The sequence below is a fragment of the Rhinolophus sinicus genome, chromosome 16 (genome assembly GCF_057876585.1).
Source record: "Rhinolophus sinicus isolate RSI-liver-muscle chromosome 16, RSI-T2T, whole genome shotgun sequence".
In the NCBI taxonomy this organism is placed as follows: domain Eukaryota; kingdom Metazoa; phylum Chordata; class Mammalia; order Chiroptera; family Rhinolophidae; genus Rhinolophus; species Rhinolophus sinicus.
The window spans coordinates 191,230,917-191,255,743 of record NC_142516.1 but is presented as its reverse complement, the minus strand read 5'-3'; the positions used below and the strand labels follow the sequence as shown (position 1 = coordinate 191,255,743).

Genomic DNA, 24,827 nt, shown 5'->3' with positions numbered 1-24,827 from the left:
AACCCGTCACTCTAAAAAGAGGTCTCACTTGGAAATAAATCATATGGTCACCCGAATGTTAACAGAAGCTCTGGAAATGGTGCCTTCGTTGTCAACAAAAGTATGAGGAATTTCAAGTCAAGTTAATAGAGGCCAGCGTCCCCAAATGAGCTGGTTAGAGCGCTTCTGGGGGACAACAGGCCATTGGAACTTGAGGCTGCAGCCATCATGTGGAAAGCATTATGCACCTAAAATCAGGTCACACAGGCAGGTGCCAACCCTGTGTGCGTCGCCAGATTTTGTACCAGAATTCTGAGTCCCACCGTCACACTGAAACGTCATGGCCGGACAAGTAGCGGTGCTTCCCTCCAATTCCTGTAACGGCCACATATCACACTGTGTGATGCTAAACGTTAGGAAGATACACAGGGGAGTCCAAAGCTGAGACATCTGTTTTGTGTTTTTCCATGTCCCTTTCAACTAGAAGAGTGAGCGCTCCCTTCCTCTTCGCTGCCGAAGGGACTGTGAGGGAAAGTTCACTTTCTCTGTGCAGAGTGCTTGGGGCAGAAATGCCGATACACGAGAGAGAGGAAAAGGGGTTGGTGCCTTACCCCCAGGTGCCATCACGTTGTCTGTCTTAATATCGACAGACTTACAGTTATGTGCGGGCTTTGCTTTTTGTGTTTTCAGTTTTCTGCTTTGCTTGGGAAATTTGGGGGCAATGTTATGTGTTTGCGAGATAGGAGAAATTTGTTTATATGAAAAGTTAGGAGGCACAAACAAAGAACCAGACCCGCTCTGAGCTCTGAAGGGATTTTTACCTAATAGGGGAGGCGGTGGACAAAGTATACAGGGCAACGGGAAGTGTGAGACTTGCAGATTAGTGGATCAACATCCTAAGAGAAAGCTCTCACCGCACCCACAACTTGGATCCTGTTGGCTGGTCGGACCTGCTGCAAATCCCAGCCCAGACCAACTGGCCTCCGGTCACTCAGTTTCACTGCCCATCAGCCCACCCATCAGTACAAATGAAAACGTTTTCTGGTTCATTATGACTGTTGTGAAAATGCTGTGTGAGCACCTGCCAGCCCATCTCTCCCCCTCCTTGTCTCTAAGCTGACTGACGGCAGAGGCTGCCTTCACCACACACTCTTTTCCTCCAATTGGTTTTTATTATATATTGAAATATATACCCATGTATACCGATGACACAATAAAAGCAATAAAACAAATATCTGTGACATTGCTCAGATTGGAAAACAATATTATAACTACGGCAATGTTATCAATACAGTGCACCCCTCCCTCCACTCAGGAAGAAATCACTGCTGAGAATTTCATGTTTACCCTTCCCTTGCTTTTCTCAATGGTAACCGTAAGTGGATGCATTCCATCAGCAGCCACATGTCGCCCCCCATTTTGAATTTCTATAAATGGACTCATGTATCACAGATTCTTCTGTGACTGTTTTTCCTCAGTATTATGTTTCTGAGTCATCCACATTTAGACATGATGTCTGGTCCGTTCATTTTCAGTGCTGTATAGTTTTCCACTGCATGAATGTACCATGATTTATCCACTCTCCTCCTGGTGGGTACTTGGGTCATTTTCACCTTCTGCTCTTACATAGAATGCTCCTACGAAAATCCCTGTACGTTTTGCAGGCATACATTTGCTCTATCTGTGCTCAGATACTTTAGGAATATCACTGCTAAACAGCATGTAGTTGGATTTTTTTCTTAATTCAATCAAAGAATCTTTTAATTGGATGATTTAGTCTCCTTATATGTTTCTATCTCCTTTATATTTTTTTCTCCTTATATTTATTGTGGGTTTTTTTTTTTTGCTGCATTTCAATTTATTGTGGCCACCTTATCTTGTGCTTTCTGTGAGTCTCCTTTTTTCCTACCTTTGTTGCCTGCATTTGTATGGATGCACTTAATTTTCTCATTCTCTTAGTGTGTACTTAGTATATTCTTACACTACTCTCCAAACCTTAACACTTTGATTTTGATCATTCTTTCCCTATTTACGTGCTATTGCTGTCAAGTATCTTAGTTGATTTTTTAAAATCTTAAAATAGACGTTGCCATCATTACTTAGTTTTTAAACCCTATAAATATTGTTATAGCTTTATACAGCTGATTACTACTTATATTTTCTATATATTTACCAATGTGTTTGCTTACTATTCTTTTTTCATCTCAGACCTTTCATCTGGTCTAATTCTCCTACTTCTTAAACATACATACTTTTACAAATTGCCTTCAGTGGAGATGGAGATGTGTGATGGTTCGGATTCTCATTTAGAAAATACTCATCCCCACCTCTTCGTCCTATGGATGGAAGGTGCCTCTGGTTGACGTGGGCTTGGTCCATGAATTCCTTGGCTCAGGGATATCCCAGCAGATGCAACCAGGCACAGGCTGGTGGTTCCCAGGGTGACCTGCTTCCCTTTCTGCTCTAACCGTGGAGATACACCGCTGTCTTAGAACAACGAAGGGATCATGTGCCCGTCAGCCTGCACACTGGAATCCTAAGCGGGGCTACTCCATAATTTAAAACCAGGTCAGGTGCAGACATGCAGCCTGAAGTTTGAGTTGCTCCCGCTGACACACAGGCGTTGAAGTGTTGGGGTTTGTTATGCAGTGGCAGCTGACTGATACAAGGCCCGTGGTGGTCAACTGTCCCACGCTATAAGCTTTGTCCAAAAATACCTTCAGTCTTTAAAATATTTTCAGTTCTCCCTTAATTACACAAGATATTTGTACTGAGCTCAAAGGTCAGGGTCACTATCCATCGTTGTTTTCCTGTCAATGCCATTAAGAAATTTGTCCAGTTCTTCTGGCTTCCAGTTGTCTTCCTTCATCTCACAGTCAGAACCTGCTGTAAGATCCTCATTCTGTCTTTGGTTGCCTGAAGTTCCACAACATAATGCCAATGTATGCATTCCCCTTTATCCCTAAAGGAAATCAAAGTCCCACAATAATGTATCTATGTTTGCATTTCCTTTCATTAACTCTGCTTGAGACTCAGTAAACTTCTGAATCGAGGATGAGCCATTATCTTAGTGAATATCTCTTCCCTCCTACCCTGTTTCCCCGAAAATAAGACCTGGCCAGACCATCAGCTCTAATGCGTCCTTTGGAGCAAAAATTAATATAAGACCCGGTATTATATATTATATTATATTATATATATTATTTATATTATATTATATTATATTATATTATATTATATTATATTATATTATATTATATTATATTATATTATATTATATTATACCGGATCTTATAGTAAAATAAGACCGGGTCTTATATTAATTTTTGCTCCAAAAGACTCATTAGAGCTGATGGTCCGGCTAGGTCTTATTTTCGGGGAAACACGATATTAATTATGCTCTCTCCTCTGGAGCTAAAATTTGATAAATGTGTGTCCTCCATGTCTCTTAACAGTTCGTTCATTTCTTAAGGTTTTGCTTTTCACTTTGTTCTGGCTTCTGGGTACATTTCTAGACTGTCCTTCTTTCTTAGTCTGTCTTTGTCTGGATCTAATTATTGTTTTAACACGTCATTGAGTTTTAAATGTCTCGTCACTGTGCCTGTCTGTTTGGCATTGCTTTGTTCCCATAATCAGCCATTGATACCGTATACTATTACCTACTCATATTTATATGCTCTTTTATTTTTTAAATTCTTACAGTCTGATCTGACACTATTAGGTTGGTACAAAAGTAATTGCGGTTTTTCCAATTATTTTTAACCTTTTAAGCTGCAATTACTTTTGCACCAACCTAATAGATCTAATATCTCATGGAAACGGAGGTATTTCGAGTCTCGAATCTGCACATCTGCTCTTGGAACTTCACCTGTAGAAATTCTCTGCAATTGGCTTTGAAGGTGTATTCATCCAGAGGGGTCACATACGACTTCACCATGTGCCTGAGACACTGGAAAGCTTCTACCTCCTTAAAATAAATTCTCAGCTTGAGGCATTTGGGAACACACAGACGGCGCGTGGTTGCGAGTTCTATATGCTTATATTTATATCTATGTCTATATCTATATCATATTTCTATTTATATCTGTGACTATATCTATATCACATTTCTATCTCTAATCTATCTCTATCTCTATATCATCTATAGCTATATCTATTTTATAGCTATGCCTCTCCCTATCTTTGCTTATCTATCTATCTATCTATCTATCTATCTATCTATCCGCCCTCATACTGAGTGTAGAACCCCCTTTGGAGTTCTGGCTGTGAACGAGGGTATCCAACCATATTTCCAATATTGGGAAGGTCTCAGATGTTGCCTCTTATCCCTCAGTCCATGTGACTCTCAAAGTGGAAGCTCAGTGTCACCAGGGATCAACCAGCCAGATGCTTTCAGGACAAAGACAATTTCTGAGCTTTACGACATTTTCACATTATTTGGCTACTCTGAGGATTCCTCATTTTCTTGCAGACTCAGTGATACATTTTAAAAGGCTAAAACCAGTTTTGTCCAGTACTTTTAACATATTTTCAGTGGTTAGGTTTTCAAAGTACTTCCCTTCCTGTAACACTGAACACTGAAGCCCCTCGACTACCACACATTTTAACAGCCAGCTGTCTGGCATGTCACACCTGTCATCGCCATCTCGTATGATTACTATTAGTGCTTTGAGGAGGGGGGTTACTTGAAATCATTTCTCAGTACACATCAAGAAGAAAGGGAGAGTTTGGGCTTCAGAGTAGGATTTTCAATGGGGGAAGAGCAGGAACGGCCATATCAGAGTCACGGAAGGAGATCTTTCTAGTTTCCTGTTTCCCTCCCATCAGTTGCAAAAATCAGAAGACAGGCCAGAAAGTGAGCACATCGCCCCAAAAGAAGACGGGTGGAGCGGTGGGATGAGGGATGAAGGGCAGACTTGAGGACGCAAAGCTGACAGTTAGGAGTCAGAGGTGTCGCCGGCACAGGAAGGCGCACCTTCTTATAACGCAGAACAGCAGCTAAGAATTCAGGCAGCAGACTCGCAACCACAGCGGCCGTCATCCAGGCACCGCAATGGCACTCGTCCTGAACTCGTATCTTACAAGCAACCCTGAGTTAACTTTTTGAGTCATGTCCCTAAGAATTTAAGATCCACCTCTGCTCTACCTTCACTGAGATTTCTCTGAGCTTCAGACAAAAATCATACGCAAATCCTATCATGCATTTGTAATCTTGTCCATCGGACTGAATTTCACATCCTCAAAAGAAATGTCATCCTTTCCTCAAACGAGAGTGCACACATGTGGATACACACTCACTTCCAAGTGATTGTTTCTGCCACAGTTTAAATCACATTAAAATGAGTTTCAAATAAATATATAGTATTAAAACAGTAAGTTAATTGTACAATTATTTAGTGATTATATAGTAATACTCATAGTAAATATTCATAGCAATACTCCAACAATAAAATAAGTATATAGTTTTAACTTAACGAAAATTTAGAAGAAAAGCCAAGGAGATCGGGGATGAGAGTCTCATTATAAACTTTAAAACAAGAAATGTTTTTATTATTTCTCTTTCCAAATTTTTATTCAACATTCATTAGAAGCAGACACATTACCCAGTAAAGGAGCAGCATGCAAAGGTGCACTGATTCTGTGCAGACTTCCAACAGGCATACCAGCCTTACAAAAACGGGTGTCTTACAGAGGATTTCTGAGACCTATTAGTTGGTGTCCAGCCAGACAAAATACCATATACTCCAGCTCTCGCTTACAGATTCCCCTGGCACATTAGGGACAAAAGACTCAGAGAAGTCCCACAATAAAAATAATACCTCCCTTTCTTAAAATAGTTTAATCTAGCGTATCCTAAATTTATACAATCATAAGAGCACATTTTTCCCAATAAATCTCTGAAACTTTTTCCACACAAAGACCTACAGACTGTCAGTACATGAAACGCTGACCAGTTCTGGTGGTGACATGTCCTTTCATCGTACGTGATTTTGTTGGTTTGTTTGTTTTGGATGGTCTGATTTTTGAAAGTCCATTTTTACTTTGAGACCAAACTTTCATTTGGCATATCTGTAACGATAACAGCATTCAAACATCACGCACACATGAAGCCCACTCTGTGTAACAGAAATACTGCGTCGTCGTAGTCAGCTAAGCGGCCGACAAAAACTTGCACTGTGATAAAATCGTCCTCTGTACGTGCTCAGAGAGGGTGTACGTATTTGCTTGAGTTGAGTATCATCAAAGATTATGTGAAAGGACGAGTAAATCAACACTGAGGCTTAGTCGAATTGAAATGAACCCCCAACTCTTACTCTTTCCTTTTAGAATTACAACAGTGAAATAAAAAGCACCTAGGGTTATCTAGATTACTTTTAAAAAGCCATAAGAAGACTTGAGGGGAAAACACCAATTTTAAACAATGCAGTGGGAAATCCATCCATGGGTCTTCGAAATAAACGTCATTTTATTTCCCTCTGGTTATGACTTGTAGAGACGAGTTTCCTGGGAAAGGCAGTAAAGCTTATCAGAGACTGATATCAAAGCCCCCAAGTGCAGACAGCACGGTTGGCGGCAGAAATTGCTTTTGCACCTTCAGGGCCATCCAGAGTTGTTAGTAAAGCTTGTGCTCCCTTCTTTTTTATGACTGTATTCCTTTATGTGCCACAAGGTACCTTTACTCATTTGTCTCTTAAATATTTTTTCTCCAAATGGCATTTTGGTGACTCTGAAACTTTCTAGTTTCTTGCCATAAAGAAAACAAAAAACAAAAACAACAATATTTTGTTTTATTAGGGCAGTTTTATCCCTCTATGAGGTCAAACAATTAAGTTCGCGAAATCATCCTAGAAAAAGTGCTACATACCTCATTGCTAAATATCACTATGGTCACCATCAAAGTACTCCCCTTGGGAAGCTATGCACTGACACCAGTACCTAGTCCACCCTTTAAAGCCATTTTGGAACTCTTTTTCTGGAATGGCCATCAGAGCTGTTGTCGTATTATCCTTGATGTCCTGAATGTCATCAAAATGTCTTCCTTTCAATATTTCCTTTATCTTCAGGTAAAGAAAGAAGTCATTGGGGGCCAGATCAGGTGAGTAGGGAGGGTGTTCCAATACAGTCATTTGTTTACTGGCTCAAAACTCCCTCACAGACAGTGCCGTGTGAGCTGGTGCATTGTTGTGATGCAAGAGCCATGAATTGTTGGTGAAAAGTTCAGGTCGTCTAACTTTTTCACTCAGCCTTTTCAGCACTTCCACATAGTAAACTTGGTTACCTGTTTGTCCAGTTGGTACAAATTCACAATGAATAATCCCTCTGATATCAAAATGTTTAGCAACATCATTGCAACAAGTTCGCCAACTTAATTGTCAGACCCTATAATACCTTAGAAAAAGGGGCTGGTCCCTAGGTGATGAATTGTGTGTTTTCAATTTCCCACAGGGGGTCCCTGGATATTTCAAGTAATAAAGACACTTTCCAGAAGCTCAAGGGGACCTAAACTTGTCTTTAGTCCTTGTCTACCTGAGCCCAGAACCCGTGCAGTCAGATGGAACCTTCCAGAACCCGTGCTCCACTGAACGCATGAGCAGCGGACCTGGCTTTCGTGTCACAGGGGCCATGGCCACACAGGACGACTGTGCGGTGAGGACCTGCAATGGACGGATTTCTTTCCAATTAGATTAAGTCATTGGTGACACTGCAGACCCTATGGAATATACACATTTAAATTAGATATCAAGTTGTGTTCTTTTTACATTCCGCAATAACAAAAGCTGCCAATTTGGACCATATCCTATTAAGTACATAAAGTCCTCCCTACTTTTCCTGCAGCATCATTTAAGAATATATTTATTGACGGAGTTGTTAGTTCATAGAAGGAAAGGTCTGCTTATGTCCATTTATTACTGGGAAGTGTCCCTGTGCAGCACGGCTCCGTAGATGAAACGCTTCGCCTGCACACAGAAAACACACCGCGCAGCACCGGTGCAGGCCACAGAGAGAAGCGACCCTTCTAACTCTCGGATCATAACCCACACTTAAAGCAGAACCTTCACCGTCCCACACCTTACAGGAAGCTCTGACGTGGGAAATGGCGTCTAGAACAGGGAATGAGCTACTTGTCACGCGGGCCTATGAGGGGTGCCTGCTGATACTTCTTTGTTTTGTCAGCCTGTTTGCTTTTTCCTTCAGTTTGCTGGTGTCAGCTGGTACAACCTTAGAATCCAGGAAAGTCACTTGAGTTGTTGTCTCAGTGGTGCAAACGCTGGGTGGGTCCTCCTGCACTTCCCTGGGGCAGGGCCAGCTTGGTTGTGACAGACACAAGCCTTCCCGATGGCCTACAGGTCTGCCCAGGGGTGGGGGGTGGGTTTGCCTGAGCGCCCTGTGTGTGTGTGTAGGGGGCAGGGCAGAGTTCTAGGCCATGCAGAGCAGGAGATCCCACAGTCGGGGCTATGCTGGGTCCCTCGTGACCTGGGGCTGCTGCTCCTCAAAGGGGAAGCCGCAGGGGCAGACGGAAGCAGTGGGGGGGCAGGGAGAGGCAGGGAGAGCCTTAGTGGGCGGGAGGTGGGTGGTGCTGTGGAGGGCAGAGAGAGAGGCCCTCACCCTGGCATGTCTTAGCGGTGGATCCTATGAGGTTTGGCGTGGACTGCATGTAGGAAATAAGAGAGAAAGAGGGGCAGAGGAAGAACCCAGGATTTCCTCCATCAAGTCTCACAACCTTGCTCAAAAATGGAATAAAAATCAGTAAAGCTAACCGACAACTTTCAGAGAGTAAGGAAAGGTCACACGCAGAAACAATGCCAGACCCACTCTGACAGGCATTTCTAATGAAGGAAGAGGGGTCCTGTGTATGATGGAAACATGCAGGTTCTGGTCAGGGTTGGGGGTCTCGGCCAGCTCCACCCTGACCAGCTCGGAAGCCGCAGGAATCCAGAGGGACGGGCACTCACGCAGGGAGCACACGTGCTAATTACGCTTTGGGGGAGAGATGAGCTCTCGGTCTGGGGATGAGCCACACTCAGAGGCAAGACAAACGCTGATACTGCAGGTATTTACTGGAGCACCAAAAGAATGTGAGCTACCGATTAGTTTTAATCACTTCACGGCAGCATGAAGGACACGGGGAGTTTATGAGTACTTTTGAGAGCTCACAGATTTTTAGCTGGAATGTGAGCTCCGTAAAGAAGGTTTTCGTGCCGTGGACTCGATCATACCAACTCATGGAACACTGCGTGGCAAATTACGGACACTCAGCAACGCTGACTGATGACTGAGCCCATAGCAGCACGTACGCAGTTTGCATGTATTTGGAGGGACTGCACTTCTCAGTATGACATTAGGTTTGCTTTGCCTGTAACAGATGGTTATTTAGTTTACGATGAGTTTGCACATCAATTACAGTGATGAGTTAATGCATTTTTTTCCTCACTGGTCATCACAAAAGCCTATTTAAAACTCACCTGGAGTTACTGTTCCATCCTGAAATTTACTGAGCGGATGAGTCTAATGCCAACACAAGGCCTAACGGACTGATTTCACTGTAAATGGTCCGAAACGCGAGTTGATACACTTGTGCCTGTGGACCACATCCGGCCCAAACTGTCGCCATCGGGATCGCCAGCTAAAAGTGCTTTTTATCTTTGTGAACGGTTGAAAACTATCAGGAGAAGAACACTACTTCATGGCATGTGGGACTGAAACCTCAGGGCTCATGAATTATCAGGATGCAGCCAGGCCACTCACTCACGTGCTGCTTGGGGCTTCTGCGTGTCCACGTGGCGCTCAGTGATGGTCGTGTGGGTACAGGTGGCCTGCAAAGCCCAACACACTTACTGCCTGTCTGCCTCTGCAGACAACGTTTGCTGGCATCTGGTACAGACGACGATGACGTAATAACCGCATTTCTGTAGCCTTTGCATTGCACTGGCCATTAAGCATGTAAAAGCCATGGCCTCATTAACCGTCACATTCTCGAGGTAAGGGAATTGAATCACTCTTTACACATCTGGTCACACGGTCACTGCTCTTTGGGGTTAGAGCCCAATACCAAATTGGAGACTCGCCCCCAAGGGTCACTGACTGTATTTTACAGGGTGGACACGAACCGGCACTCAGGACTCTGTTCTGTGTGCGTTAGTGGTTCGGTAGCTGAGGCAGCTTCAGAAAACAGAGGGAAAGAGAAGCCCCAACTTGTGTGTCGCGAGCATCCACTCAAGCCTGGGCTCTCAACTGAAGACACTGGGTCTGAGTTCCACTGAGTTCACCGAATCCAGGCTGCGCACCCCTGTCATCCCTGAAAATGTCAGTGTTCCAATACCAGAAACGTCGCATGCACGGGGCCTGACCCCTTGCAAGCGCAGAGCTTCCCGCAGAGCTCGCTTTGCGTCTCAGGAGCAACACATGGGGCAGGGGCATCCGACAGCGGGAATAAGGGGAAAATGGTGCCTGGACCCACGTCTCACCACGTCTTATACAGAAATCAATTCACAGGCGATCGTGGCTCTAAATATGAAAGGGAAACGTGTGAAACTTTCAGAAAAACATACAGAAGAAAATCATTGGTATTTAGGGTGAAGCTAGGAGTTCTTGGGAATGACAACAAAAGCACAATCCATAAAAGCAAAAATTCAGTAATTAGACCTCATCAAAATGTACAAATTTGGGTCCATGAAAGGCTTTTTTAAGATGCTGAATAGATAAGATACAGACGGGGAGAAAACGTCGAAAGACACACATCTGACAAAGGACTCGTAGTATGTGAAATACATAAAGAAGGCTCAAGATGCCACAAACAAAACAAAAAAAATCATCCAACCAGAAAATGTTCAAAGGCATGAGGAAACATTTTACTGAAGAGAACATTCAGATAGCAAATGAGCACATGAAAACATGTGCAGTCATTAGCTATCAGGAAAGTGAGCAGAGACGTCACTCCACATCTATCAGCACAGCTAATCGTGTTACATACATTGATGACATCAGGTTACGGACAGAGACAGGATGGAGAGGAAGTGAGTCGCTTACACACTACTGGTGGAAATGAGAAGTGGTACAGCCACGCTGTACATCTTTTGGACATTAAAATCTAAACATTCGATTGCCATTTGGCCGAGAAATTACACTTTTGGCATTTATCCCAGAAAAATGAAAACTTATGTTCACACGTGAATGTCTATAGCAGCTTTGGTCATCCTGGTCCCCACTGGAAATAACTAGCTGTCCCCCAATGGGTGGAGGGGGGGCCAGCTGGTCCGGCCACTCTATGACCACTAACCACTCAGCAACGTCAGGGCGTGCACTGTGGGCGCAGGTGACACCCCTGTGAATCTCCACGGAACCGTGCACGGGAAACCTCAGCCCCAGGACACTGCACACCGCCCAGTTCGGGCCACACAACACTGCAGAAATGACAGTCAGGGAGAGAGCACAGATCGGTGGTCCGGGGTTCAGGACGGGGTTGCCTGCGAGGGGTTGGGGGTGGCTGTGCAGGGATGACCCCACCAGGGATGGACGGGTGCACACGGATTGCATCAGGTCCACGTCCCTGTGGGCTCTCGTTTTGCAAGGTGTTACCATTGGGGGCAGTGCTTAGAGGACACACGGGGTCTCTGTTTCATTTCTTACAACTATATGTCAATGTACAGCACCACTAACGAAAAAGTTCAGTTACGAAAAGGTTGCATGTATACATACACATGATTTGGAGCAGCCTTGAATTATATATAAGTGCAAACCATTTTATATTTAAAATTATTTTATTGTATGAATGTATGTATACACACATATTTAATTTTAAAACTCAAAAGGATTAAAAATTATCGGAATTGATACAGAAATCGTGTATTTCTGCAGGCTCCTTCATGACAGAAGCAAGATGGGTTTCACGCGTGTAAAATTCATGGTGGATACGGGCAAGTTTGGAGACGCACACTATATACTGCCACTTTCATCCATTCCTGGGCATACCGACCATTGCTCTTGGAATAAAAACAAGTCTGTACCACACTAAATAAGAAGTTCTTTGCAGTTAACACAATTACTGATTATCAAGAGACCCTATTAATGGTGTCACTGTGAGCAGCCAGTAGGGAAGAAAAAAGGACTCCTTGGATAGATATGTTAAAACTTCTGAAAGCATGAAAGGGTTCAGTCTGTCAGTGGAAGCAGAGGTATTAAAACAGCTATGGAGACAGAGTGACATCATTATTAAAAACAACATTAAATACCCTTTATGATCTGCCACTCAACAGTTCTCTGTAACAATGTTTCAAAGGGGAAACATTTGCTTTCATGATCTTTATGCTTAACAAGAATTTAATAGCTATGAAAACATGCCATAAAGTATACTGTCAAACATAAGTGTAAACCGAATTCTACAATTAAAAAAGACTTCAACATGCAACAGAAATACAAGAATCACTTTGATTTTGCACAATGCAGGATGTGAGTTTCACTAAAGCATAAAAGTCTGAATTCCATGGGAATGTTTCATGCTAATTAAGTCTGTAATAACTCAAGAACTGTTATTGATATTGTAACTATTAAGCCAGGCAATAAACCCCCACACCACACATTTTCATTTTTGAATCCAGGTGTCGCTTACTTTTAGCAACTGTCCTTATGCTTTTTCTGCTGCTTAATTAAGTTTTATAGCCGGATTCTGATCCCCTATTTACATAACATTGGATATTTGTCTTAAATTAACTTGTTTAAATTGTTCTATTAACTCTTTAAATTAACTCAAAGAGCCTCGAAATCGATCATTGTAAAGAGGTCTATAATAAATGTCCAATTAGACAATATCTACAGGTCAAAATATATTTTTTATTTCTTGAAAATAAACGTTCTAATATTTATTACTTATGAAACTACATGTTTGAGATGTGGGTACCGCATTGTTGTAAAACGTGGGTCATGTGAAAGGATGCACTTCGAAGTGTTGAAAGAGACTTCAGATCACAGCTAAGCAGTGTTCACACGGCACTGGAGTCGCTCGTGGCCTGGCTGAGTCCCTACGGCTCCACTTTCTTACCAACCTCCTCTTTCAGAAAGGGCCTGGGATGCACAGAGACAGAACCCTAACTAGGGCTGTGCTTTCATCACATCAGACATAGCCACCCGTGGGAAGCCACTGTGTTTGTTGTTGGAGGTTTAAAAATATTACACTCATGAGATTTATTTTACAAGCACTGTACGGTAACCCAAATCCTTCAACTCTGCATGTGCTGTAGAATTCTGACTCTCTGTGTCCTCATAACGCTGAAGGGTGAGCCTTCATTCAGTTATTCAAAGAGATTTTAGTTTCTTTATATCTAAAGTCAAAATCAAATTAAAAACTTCAGCCGTCACCCTCCAAAGATCCTTTTTTAAACATCTATGCATATGAGCAATCACAATTAAATTGGTTCTCTGCTTCTGACAGGTCTGAACAATAAAAATCTGTGTGTTGGCACAAGACAGACTTAACTAGAGAAAGTCACTACTCTTAGAGTTTTCATTAAGTGTTCCTCAAATTCACCTCTTCTTACTGATAATAGATGCGCGAGTCACAGTTTCAGTGTCATAGAAACTGCAGGTGCCTCAGTGATGCCAGAACAGGCACCATATTGCTAGTGGTTCCAGGAGTGTTTACCTGTTCACTCCCTTTCTCTGTTTCTGAGCCAAAACAACACCATCCTTGCACCTTCCTGCCAAGCACCTGTCGGGAGACGCTTCCTGGTGTCGGTTCGAACAGAGTGGTGGGAAGCAGGAGGCCTTGGAAGGGGAGATGCAATGTGAGGGTGAGTCACTTATCACATACACTTCCCGTGAGTCACCGTCTCTAGGACAGAGAATAATGATACCAGCCCCTTACACGTGGGGAACTTGAGGAATCCAAGTGCTTCTGGGTTCCTTAGCTTTGAGAACGACCCTCATCAAAACTGTGTGGTGGAAAAGAGACGGTTACAGCCTCATTCAAGCTGCTTCACAGGGAAGTGCTGCTGACGGAGTGTCACGTGCCTGCCTCAGTTCACACGGCGGGTGCAGACGGTGGTCAGCCCCAGGCCACGTGTTGTCATGCAGACAGGAACCAGTGGCTCTGGGATGACAATTCTGAAGTTACATGATATGACATATATGTGTATGTGTGTGTGTGCTTTTGAGATTTTTGTTATAGGATTATACAGTTTGTCATGGTTCAAATGAGTCTATAATGCTGAAGGTTGTGTGTGTCAACCTAACATTAGGTGTCAGATGTCAGACAGAATAAGATGGCAATTAGAGCAAAATATTGACGACTTGGGAAGACGAGGCTACTCAGTAACAATCAGAAAGTCATAAAAGTAACTGGTGCTGATACTGTGAACGGGGGAATGTGACAGTGGGTTCCTGCACCGTCTTTGGACTCAGAAGTCTCCTGACAGCAGGGCTGCTTAACAGCCACTTGTAAAATGAGCCCAAGTAGCCGGATGACCCAAACAGGGAGGGGGGGGTTCTAGGCCATGGGGAGACTGCAGAGGAAGGCTCAGGAGCAACAGAAACAAGTCAGGGAGAAACAAGGAGTGGACGAAACACGTGAGGACGGAGGTCAGGCTGGAGCCAGACGCGGGCCGGTCTGAGGTCCCTGAACAGAGTTAGCATTTTCCTCTAACGCGAGTGAGGCCCGGGAGGGACTCCCACTGGACTAGATTTGCTCCCTGCCAAGGGGGCTTTTCCTAGACACGAGTCCCATAGTCCCACAGACGGAGCCATGGGTGGGGATGCGGCTGACAGGTGACCTAGTGACGAGGGGAGGCGCTGGGTCCGACAGCCCCCACTCCTGTTGGAGGTGGTGCCCAGTCTGTGCGATGGGACCCGTTTGACACATGCTGTTTCTGAGATGTCTGCACGGGGTCCAAGTGAGCTGATCTCGCTGGCCTCTTAGCGGTTTGCAAACAGGTGTGAGTTAGAAAGAGCAACTATTGGGGTCATCACCTCTGGATCATGGTCCAAGCATGGGGAGCAGAGAAGACTGCTCGGGGGGAGAATGTGCCGAGAAGATCGCATGTTCCAGGACCTGTCCCGAGGGGACCCACCTGTGACGCTGCAGAGAGAGGAAGGTGAGGATGGAGTGGTCGGCGCGGCCACACAGAGCTGAGGGGGGTGGTGACCACCTGCAGGGAAGTGTGTGTCCACGAGGTGGACAGTCGTCGCTCACCTGTGCTGCGTGTGTGCGAGGCCCTGCTGAGAACCACGGCACGGGGAGCTGATGAGAACGGAACCAGAGCGAGGGGGGCCGAGGGGGACGCGGAGGTCAGGAGAGGCTCACGCCGAGCACAGAGCACCCCACGCAGTAGCTTCTGGGGGAAGAGAAGTGATGGTACTCACAAGGGAAAATGGTGGTTTTGTGCATTTACTTGAATGTTTGAACACTAGCAGGAGGAGCCAGAGAGGGGAGGGTGAAAGCAAGCAAAGGAAGAGGTTACACCCAGCGAAGGGCCCGGGGCAGCTGCGGGGACATCAGCGGGGACATCAGTGCCCGGCTGGGCCTTTGGGGGCAAAGGAGCCACGGTCACTGGCGTGAAGAAACAAAACGGATGGCAGGACTGGATGTCTGTGGGGGGGAAACGGAGGGAATTCCTTCCGAGGGCTTTGCCTCGGTGAAGTAAGACTCACGACCATCCACAGTGTGATAAGGGTTATGAAGCGTTTCGTGATTTGAGCAAAGTGACAAAGATGTGAAAACGCTAAGGTGACTGGGAGCATGAGGTCCCAGGAAAGTACGTCACTGCAGCTGAGCCCTGGTGGCTTGGCGGCCCTGCATCTATAGAGGGACAAAGCTGTGGGTCTGTGTGCTTTTCTTCCAAAGCTCTCCCAGCCTGGAAAGGGAATGTGGGCAGGTGATGACCCAGAAGGTCACAGGCAAGGGCGTCTGGCCTGTTGATTCAGAGCAGAGAGATCGCCACTGACAGGGTCCAGTGGGTTTAAAAGGAACCCACAGGAGGTAGAGAAGCAACAGCCCAGACGTCCAGGGAAGGCCAAGAACCCACGGAGAGTGGGACGCGGAGATGGAGAGACGGCACAAGCACAAGAGTGCATGCCTGAATGAACTCTCCGGGGTTTTCTCAGGGCCCAGGGCACAGCCCTCACAGTGGCTGGTGGGAGAGGAGTGGAGATGGTCAAAGGGCGTGAGGCAGGAGCTGAGGACCTCAGGGGTCGACGGGTCCCCCACGGGGAGCTGAAGGGCAGCCACAGGTGCCACAGGGAACCAGCCCATGTCCTTCCTACATGGGGCTGGGAACAGCGGGACACACTTGTTTCCAGGGAGCCATGGTCTTGTGCCCTGTGGAAAACAGTTGTCCACTTGTCTGCCTGTCCTGTAACTTTTATGAAGACTGGGCCATTTCTGTCTTTTTTAGCACTGGATCTCCAATACCAGCAATGCGTTGGAAACACAACTGAAAGGGGTTAAATATATCTCAGTGAATAAACAAAAATCAATGCATGAATGAATGTCATTAATTCCAAATTGTGAGACCAATGCGACCACACACGTTCTGAGGCCGAGGGTGAGCTATGGCCTGCACAGGCTGTGGTTAGAGAGTTAATGTCAGTATTTGTCACCCTGACTGGCATTTTCTATGCTCTCACTACTGACTCAACTTATATTTGAATGACACGTTTTTAAAGACATTGTGATAATTTAGCCTGTTAAATCTGGGAGCATTTCCTTCTCTTTAAAATAAGGTTGCACAGCTCTGCTTACCACATCATGCATTGACTTAGACTTTGAGACTTGTGGGAAATTTTACATGCAACGCCTTGGGGGAAGGGGGGCAGGTTGTGACTGCCACCAGAAGTCACTGCTTCCTGGGGTGTGACCCATGAGGTTTCCACATAAGTAGAATTTGTATTTGCAGAAAGGGAGGTATAGGTGATATTGCAGTAGCGATTTTATAGAAGAATGTTGGTATTCTCTTTTATAATAAGTATTAAAGATACATCCTCGAGAAAAGGGAACTCTTGTGCTTTGTTGCTGGGAATGTAAGTTGGTGCAGCCGCTGTGAAAAACAGTATGGAGGCTCCTCAAAAAAATATAAAAAATAGAACCACCTTATGACCCAGCAGTTCCACTTGTGGCTACTTATCTGGATCAGAATCGCTGATACAGAATCACTAACCTGAAGGGATGTCTGCACCCCGTGTTCACAGCAGCGAGGACGTGACACAACCCGGTGCCTACAGACTGGTGCCTGGATAAGAAGGTGTGGCGTGTGCCAGGCAGCATGCCACAGCCACAAGGAGGAACTGCAGCCACTTGTGACCACATGGATGGACCCTGAGGGCAGTATGCTGAGTGGACACAGCCGTCACAGAAGGACAGATCCTGTTTGTTCTCACTTAGACGCAGCATCTAACAAAGCCGTGGAACCATAGACACAGAGAGCAGAATGGTGTCTTCAGGGGCTGGGGGCGGGGGACGTGGGAGGTGTCGGTCAAAGGATCCACATTTTCAGTTAAAAGACAGATAAGCTGGGGGTCTAATGTACAGCATGGTGATTATAGTTAATACTTTTATATACTTCAAGGTTGTTAAGAAAGTGAGTCTTCAATGTTCTCCCCACAAAAAGGAAACAGCAGTTCTGTGACATGACAGAGGTTAGCTAGCTATGGTGGTGATCGCTTTGCAACATATAAATGCATCAGATCAACACATATACACCTCAAATTTACATTGTTACATAGTACTTAGGTCTCAATAAAGCTGGGGGTGGTGGGAAGAAGCTATATCCCCAGCTGGAGAGAAAGTATCATTTACATGTCCAGTTTCCTTTTCTTCTGTTACCAATCTTGTTAGTATTAGACATGGCTAATTACAGCTCAGAATCAGAGCATTTCCACCGATACTGGACTTAGAGCTTCAACTAAGCCAGTGTCTCAGTATCCGGCAGTTCAATACACATCTTTGTATCGCTGCCATGGGCGAGGTGCTGGTAATCAGAACTGAATGAAACGTCTCTGGCCTTGAGCTGCCCACAATCTGTGTGTAAGTGGTTAACAATTAAGCTGATGGCCAGTTCTCTCCTAGTCCCGAGAAAGTTCTGGGGGAGCAGCGAGGGCCATGGGTCTGTCTGCTGCTGCTTAGAAACCTGGCGCCAAGCCCAGGGTGGGTGGCTGCCGCCGTCCCTTATTTCGTTCAGCAATTTACAACCCCAAAGGCCTGTCTCCTTGGAAACAAGAAATGATTTTTTTTTAAGTGGAAATGTCCATATTAAATTATCTTTCCATAAAGTAAATTGGGAGCGATGTCATGTGGCCACTAAGCTATGACCGTTATTTATGGGGAAATCAACTTCATAAAATCTGAGAAGGCAAGAATCACTGGGTTGTATGTTCCCCTGCGTGTGGGGAGGTGACAATGCAGCCGGCTGTGAGCTCAGGTGAGGTTTATTCAACCCCCTGAGCCACGGTGCCTTCTGCATGCTGAACCCTTTTTCTTGCGCTTCACACATGATGAAATGGTATTACAATGAAGCTGTGATGGATGCGTCAGGCTGCCCCCAGTCAGCACAATGGTGTCAGCTCACGCTGCCACGTGTTACACGCGGAGTGGAGCGGCAGGGCAGTGGGCCTTTGCTGGGTTGGGACATCCTGCGAGCATTAGCGGTTCCTTTCCTAGTGGAGAGACATCGTCTCGGCGTGATGTGAAGTTCGACTCACACACCGGGACGTGTGCTATGCTCCACCAGGGGACGTGTCACACCAGTGACACAGACGCAAAGAGAGCGCTCACTTCCCCACATGCTCAGTGTGGCTGCTCCTGGCTCAAGATTTCATTAATGCAGGAAAACGGTCATTTCATAATGAAATGGGAGACGTACCATGTGCCAGACTAAACCATGCTCATTTTAAAAGTGTGTATTCAACTGTATAAGAAAACAACAAATCTGTTTGGTCTTCAACTAGTATCAAAGTATCAAGTTATCAAGATAAATACACGTATAAAGAATTATAAAACTTAAACGGTCAACAGAGATGCATAAATCATTCCATCTGTACAGTATGTTCTTTACTAGTCAAAAACACAGTCTGTAGTAGCCACTACTTTGATAATAAACTCAAAAAGACCTATTATCTTACTACCAACACTGGATAGAAACAACTCAGAAGTGAAAAATCTTTATATTAAAATTAGCATTAAATATTGATTGCTAGCGGCTATTTTATTAAAATTTTTGAATGAAGCTAAAATCAGTAACCAAACAATTTTTGGTAGATGGTGTCTGTCACACAATCAAAATCATACAGGTACTAATATTTTCAACATTCCCACGACTGGAAAGTTTTCAAGCACATTCAGCTACATAAGACTGTTCCACCATTGATTACATGCCACGTTCTAGAAATGCAAAGTCATTCTGCCTCCAGGAACTTAGTCTAGCAGATTGCAAATAAATGCTCACACACGATGGGGAAAGCGCTACACCAAACTACAAGCACTGACTTTGGGGACTGCAAGTGACAACGTGACTGATTCTGAAGGGGTCTCAGAAGGTGGCCTGGCCACACTGGGGTCCATCTGCAGTAGAGAAAAGGGCGTGCGCAGTACGTGAGGCGGACATGCACCAAACATGTGAGCATGTGTGTGTGTGAAGGGTCCTGCGGGCGTGTAAGTTACATGGGCTTTGAAGGGCTGGGGGCCGTGCCTGGGGGTGTGAGACGTGGATTAGGGCGCGTTTGCCAGGAGGCTCCTGTAGCCCTTAAACTGGGCAACGGGGAGAATCAGATGTCCTGGCTGCGATGGGAAGATGGTGAGGAGCTCTGAGCAGAAGGAGGCGCCATCTGAGTGGCCTCCTGAAGTCATCGTGGTTCCTCTCTTGGCTCAGGTGACAATAAACAGGCCCCGGCAGGAGAGGGACCCAGCTGGTGGCCACCCTGAAATGACTGAGCCTGAGGTGGGGGCTCAGGAGATGGAACTGGTTGGATTTGGGGTCTGTTTTGAGTGTGCACCCTACTGAACTTGTTGCTGAATTCCATGCGGGGTGTGAGTCGTCAAAGGCGTTCTCCTCCTGGGCAGCTGACATTCACCAAGACGGCGAAGACTTGAGAAAAGCAGGACTGGGAAAGGGCAGGTTAGAAGAATGGTCGAGTTTTGTGTGTTAAGGCGCCTGATGTGTTTGTCCACCTCCAAACAGAGAGTTCTCCAACAGGCCGCCGGTCTCGGGAGGTTGACGGTAAAACCGAGGGCATCCGGGCAGAGACACAAGGACCAGCCCTTGTGGCTGCGACCTTCACCTCAGGGGGAACGGATGAGGAGCAGCGAAAGGGACGGAAACAGAGAGGTCGTTGGAACAAGCAGGACCAGAGAGACTGGCAAGATGGAAAGCAGGAGCAGAATTTGCTCGAAGACCAGAGAAACCGTCAATAAAATGAAACAGTCCTGAGCTAATAAGGGGATTGGTCCTGCGGCTGAGAGTGAGCCACATGGATGTTAAGTTCTCAAACTTTAAACTGATTGAGAAAAATCTGATAATTCAAAGGTCTATAAGAAAACAAACGTTCCCATAAGAATTTCTCCTCCAAGAATTGCTTAGCTCACACATTATTGGCAGGCGACCACGTTACCAAGAAAACTCTCACTTGATACTATTGACTAAATGTCATTTCTGCTTGGCAAGAGTGATCTTACTTGAAGTATCAATTGCATGAAAAAAACGTTTCCTTTAAGTCCCATTATTTAAAATCTTATTTTGAAACCACAGAATCTGTTAACATTACCTTGGGTTATGAGCGCACGCAGTGCAATCTAACTTGTACATAAAGTGCCTCTTTTTCTGTCCCGGGACCATACAGACACGGGAGCGGCCCTTTTCCTCCTCACACCCAGGAGAGCAGCGAGCCTTCCTGACCTGCAGGGACAGGCGTCTGCCCTCTTGGACCCGGGGTCCCTGAGGAGGGGACGGCTCTGAGACTGCAGGCGTGGAGAGTGCCACGCTGGCCACGTGTAGGTGGGCGCCCAAGCCTCCCAGCTCACTGGCGCTGAACGGGGCTTCCTGGGACATACTGTGTTCCTTACAGAATCAGGACTGAGGGATTTCAGGAAACTTCTCTGCTAAAATCAGAGACGTCCTGGGATAACTCTGACAGGTTAGACACCTAGATGGAAGGATCCCATTTGTGACAGGGACTTGTGTCCCCTCCCAAGGGGGCCCCAGGAGTAGCAGAGCTCACTGTGTTGCCCCTAAAGGGTCTTGGCCTTGGGCGTAGCAGGGAAGCCTAGTGTCCAGGCGGGCGGGCCTTACAGACAACCAGGGCCCTGAGTCTCCGTGGCCGCCCAGGCCATGGCCGCCGAGCCGGCGAGTAGCATGTGGGGAGGCCGGGAGGGAAGACCACGAGGGACGCAAAGCAGGGGCAGGTCCGTCCCTCTGCTCCCCACAGAACCCAAATGGGCGGGGCTTCAAAAAACAGCTGGTGAGGCCTCCATGTCTGCTTGACATACGGGAGCAGCGACCGGGCAGGATCTCACGTAGGAAAATGGGGAGGATTTGCTTTAAATACCTGAGAGTGGAGCCCATTCTTGACCATTGCATGTGTGTGCCTATGTGTGCCCGTGTGTGTGCCCGTGTGTGTGTGTGTGTGTGTGTGTGTGTGTAAAATTGCATTATTTAGAACCCAACAGGAAACTGATGGCACAGTCCCAGCAGGATTATTTGAGAGGGTGTCTTCACAAAGCCAGGGTTTGGAGAGTCCTGTGGTTACAGAGTTGTTACAGGAAGCTGGAAAGGGACATGTAGGGACATCACCTCTTGAGAAAAGCAGTGGGTTTTGCCGGAGGGACCCAGCCAACCCAGGGAAGCCGACATCAGTGCCCTGACCCCATGCTCCCCCTGAGCCCCTCATCTCCTGTCGAGCTCCCCACTGGATGAACCCACCTTGGGGGCTGAGGACACAGTCCACACAGGTCCACCAGTGGGGCCACAGGGAAGCTTAAGGGAAGGAGGAGAGGAGCCCTAAAAGTGCAAAGGGAAAACAGGAGACAGAGTGTGGAATTTTGCAAATGGAAAGGTCCTTAGAAATTGGGGCAGTGTCTTCAACTCACAAAGAAAGCAATAAGGACAGAGGTAGAAGGTCAGTCTCAAATCTTTAGAGGTCAAGAGAGAAACCCAAATTTCGTGATCACAGTCCAGGCCAACAACATTTTCTATATTACTCAAGCAAAATTTATATATATATATATATATATATATATATATATATATATATATATTTATATATTTATATATATATATATATATATATATATATATATATATATATATATGCTTTTTAAAAAGAATTTTAAAGACAACCTTGTAAACAAACACCTGGAATCAGCATATTTTCACCCCTAAAGTTACATTTCCCACAGTCCATATACCAGACCGGAGGAATTATTTAACTAGTTGTGGGGAGGGAAGCATCATAGTCAAGTGTTACAGAAAACCATGTGAAACTGCCAACAGTCAGCCATTTTTACCTGCAAAAATGACGATTTCATATGGTTCACTCTAGAACACTTGAAAAAACCAGTTAAAAGATTATGCACGTTTCTGTAGGGAAATGAATGGGTGTGTTCATGTTTATTACTTTCTAACATTGATAGAATAATTAATTATATGAAGAGGATAAAATGTCTGTTCTCAAATACCCATAATAAAGTCCTTAAATCCAAACTAGGAAGATGGTTTCCAAAGGAGAGAATCACGATGGAACATAGACAAACAAGGGCTTGCTGTTTTCCACAAGGATTTGAAAATGGGAAGGTTTTAAAAAAGGCAGGAACAAAAGTGAACATCCTCTTAATACAGACCCGGTGATCATGCTCCTTGGTGTTCACCCAGAGGGGCTGAAACAACGTCACACACAGACCTGCCCTCGATGTTACAGCAGCTTTGGTCATAAAGGCCAGAACTCGGGGGCCACCAGGACGGCCTTCAGAGGGGACGGATAAACACACTGTGGTCCATCCAGACAGTGGAGGATTATTCAGCTAAAAGGAAATGAGCCATCAGGCCATGACAAGACATGGAGGGACCGGAAATGCATATGACTGAGTGACAGAAGCCAGTCTGCACAGGCTGCACACTGTGTGATCCCAACTCTGTGACATGCTGGGAAAGGCACAACTATGGGGACAGTAAAAGATCAGTTATTGCCAGGGGTTGGGGGAGGGGTGAACAGGGGAGCACAGGGGACGTTTAGGGCAGTGAGACTCCTCTGTGTGACGCTGTGATGGTGGATACAGGTCATTACACATCTGTCCAAACCCACAGAAAGAGCGACACCAAGAGTGACCTGATGTGAGCTGTGGACGCTGGGTGATGACGTGTCAGTGCAGGATCATCAGGTGTCACAACTGTCCCATCTGGGGGGCTGTTGATGGCAGGGAGGCCCTGGGAGTGAGGGTGGGGGTGGGGGCAGGGGATCTATGGGAAATCTCTGTACCTGCCTCTCAGTTTTGCTCCGAACCTAAAACTGCTCTAAGAAAATAAAGCTTAATTTTAAAAAAGGCCAGGAGAGCACAGAGCAGGAGGGAGCAGGAATGCACACGTCTTCATAACGTTCCCAACTTGTTTGTTTTCTCAAGTGAGGGAGCTCATCCACATCGATCCTCACCGTTTCCGAAGACAGAGGACATTGTTCTCTCACAAAAAAGATACAATCGTGGAGCAAAGGACATTTTCCCCCGCGGCGGGATAGCTGGGGCACACCCACCTTGCTGGTTTTGCTGTAGACCAGGGAACATTTTACCCTCACAGGATACGATTCCACGAGCACATGTTTGCAAACTGCTGCTCCAGCCGCAGTGAAAGCAGCGGCGAGAAATTGTGCAGACCGCGACCTCAGTTTTATTAGCAGCCTTTCCAAACATTCACCTGACCTAAGCTCATTTTCTTGTGTAAATCCTAAATGTGGCTCACCAGGGACCTGCCAGCAGATAAATACCGTCGGAATGTGTTTACGTGCAAATTCCACTTGTTTTACACTCCCAAATCATGTGACACATCTAGATGGTGCAAACGGAAGTGCAATCAACGTCTGGATGCCTGGAATATCTCCACTCCCCCCTTCCCGGGAGCCATGCATTGGACACAGGCAGCACTGCCAAGGTGGGAAGGATCCCCAGGACATGACATGTGCCCGTGTGGTGCCCCCCCCTCCCCGGTGACCCTGCAGCGCTCACTACGTCACACTGAGTCCTGGAAACCCTGGCCCCAAGGAGGGAGAGCGCCGACCCTTCTAAGCAGGCGGCGCCATGGAGGGAGCTTAGCAGCTGGCAGCACCCTGTCCACCCTGGTCAGACCAGGGGCCTGCAGAGCCCGGTGGGTGCCAGGTTTGGGGGAGCGCCCAAGATAAACTGCTGCTCGGCCAGAGACCCACATCTGACCAGGGCTTAAGTGCAGTGGATTAATTTACACCTGTACAGGGGTATTTTTTCACGTAACTGAGGCGGCCCGTGGCCCATCGCTACTCAGGGAAACAATGTCCAGTGACAAAACGGCCCATTCATAGGCTCCCCGACGTCACCTGCTGCTGACACAGGTGACACCCCTGCGGGGGAGGCCGAGCGCAGCACCGGTGCGGGGGCAGGATCGCGGCCCCACGGGCGCGCGCGGCACTTACTTGAGAACTGGATGGAGAAGCCCGACTTGCTGATGAAAAAGTCGCTGTCGAACTGCAGCGTGAGCGAGCTGAACGTGCTGTGGATGTCGCCGGGCAGCGCCGAGCCGCTCCACTCCCTGAGCAGCACGTCGCTGTCCGCGGGTCCGTCCCACACCTTCAGGATGTCGTGAGCCAGCTCCGTGTCAAACACGATGAAGTGGAGGCTGCCGAGAGAGACAGAG

General features: G+C 46.2%; 1 protein-coding gene across 2 annotated transcripts in view; it reads right to left on the bottom strand.

Annotated features, from left to right (window-relative positions):
- The window catches only part of CSMD1 (CUB and Sushi multiple domains 1), a 1,607,858-nt gene that overhangs the window by 210,682 nt on the left and 1,372,349 nt on the right, over window positions 1-24,827 (bottom strand). For both annotated transcript variants that reach the window (XM_074329288.2, XM_074329289.2), the window contains exon 26: window positions 24,607-24,809. In XM_074329288.2, the coding sequence (XP_074185389.2) occupies window positions 24,607-24,809 (203 nt within the window). The remainder of the gene's footprint in view (window positions 1-24,606; window positions 24,810-24,827) is intronic.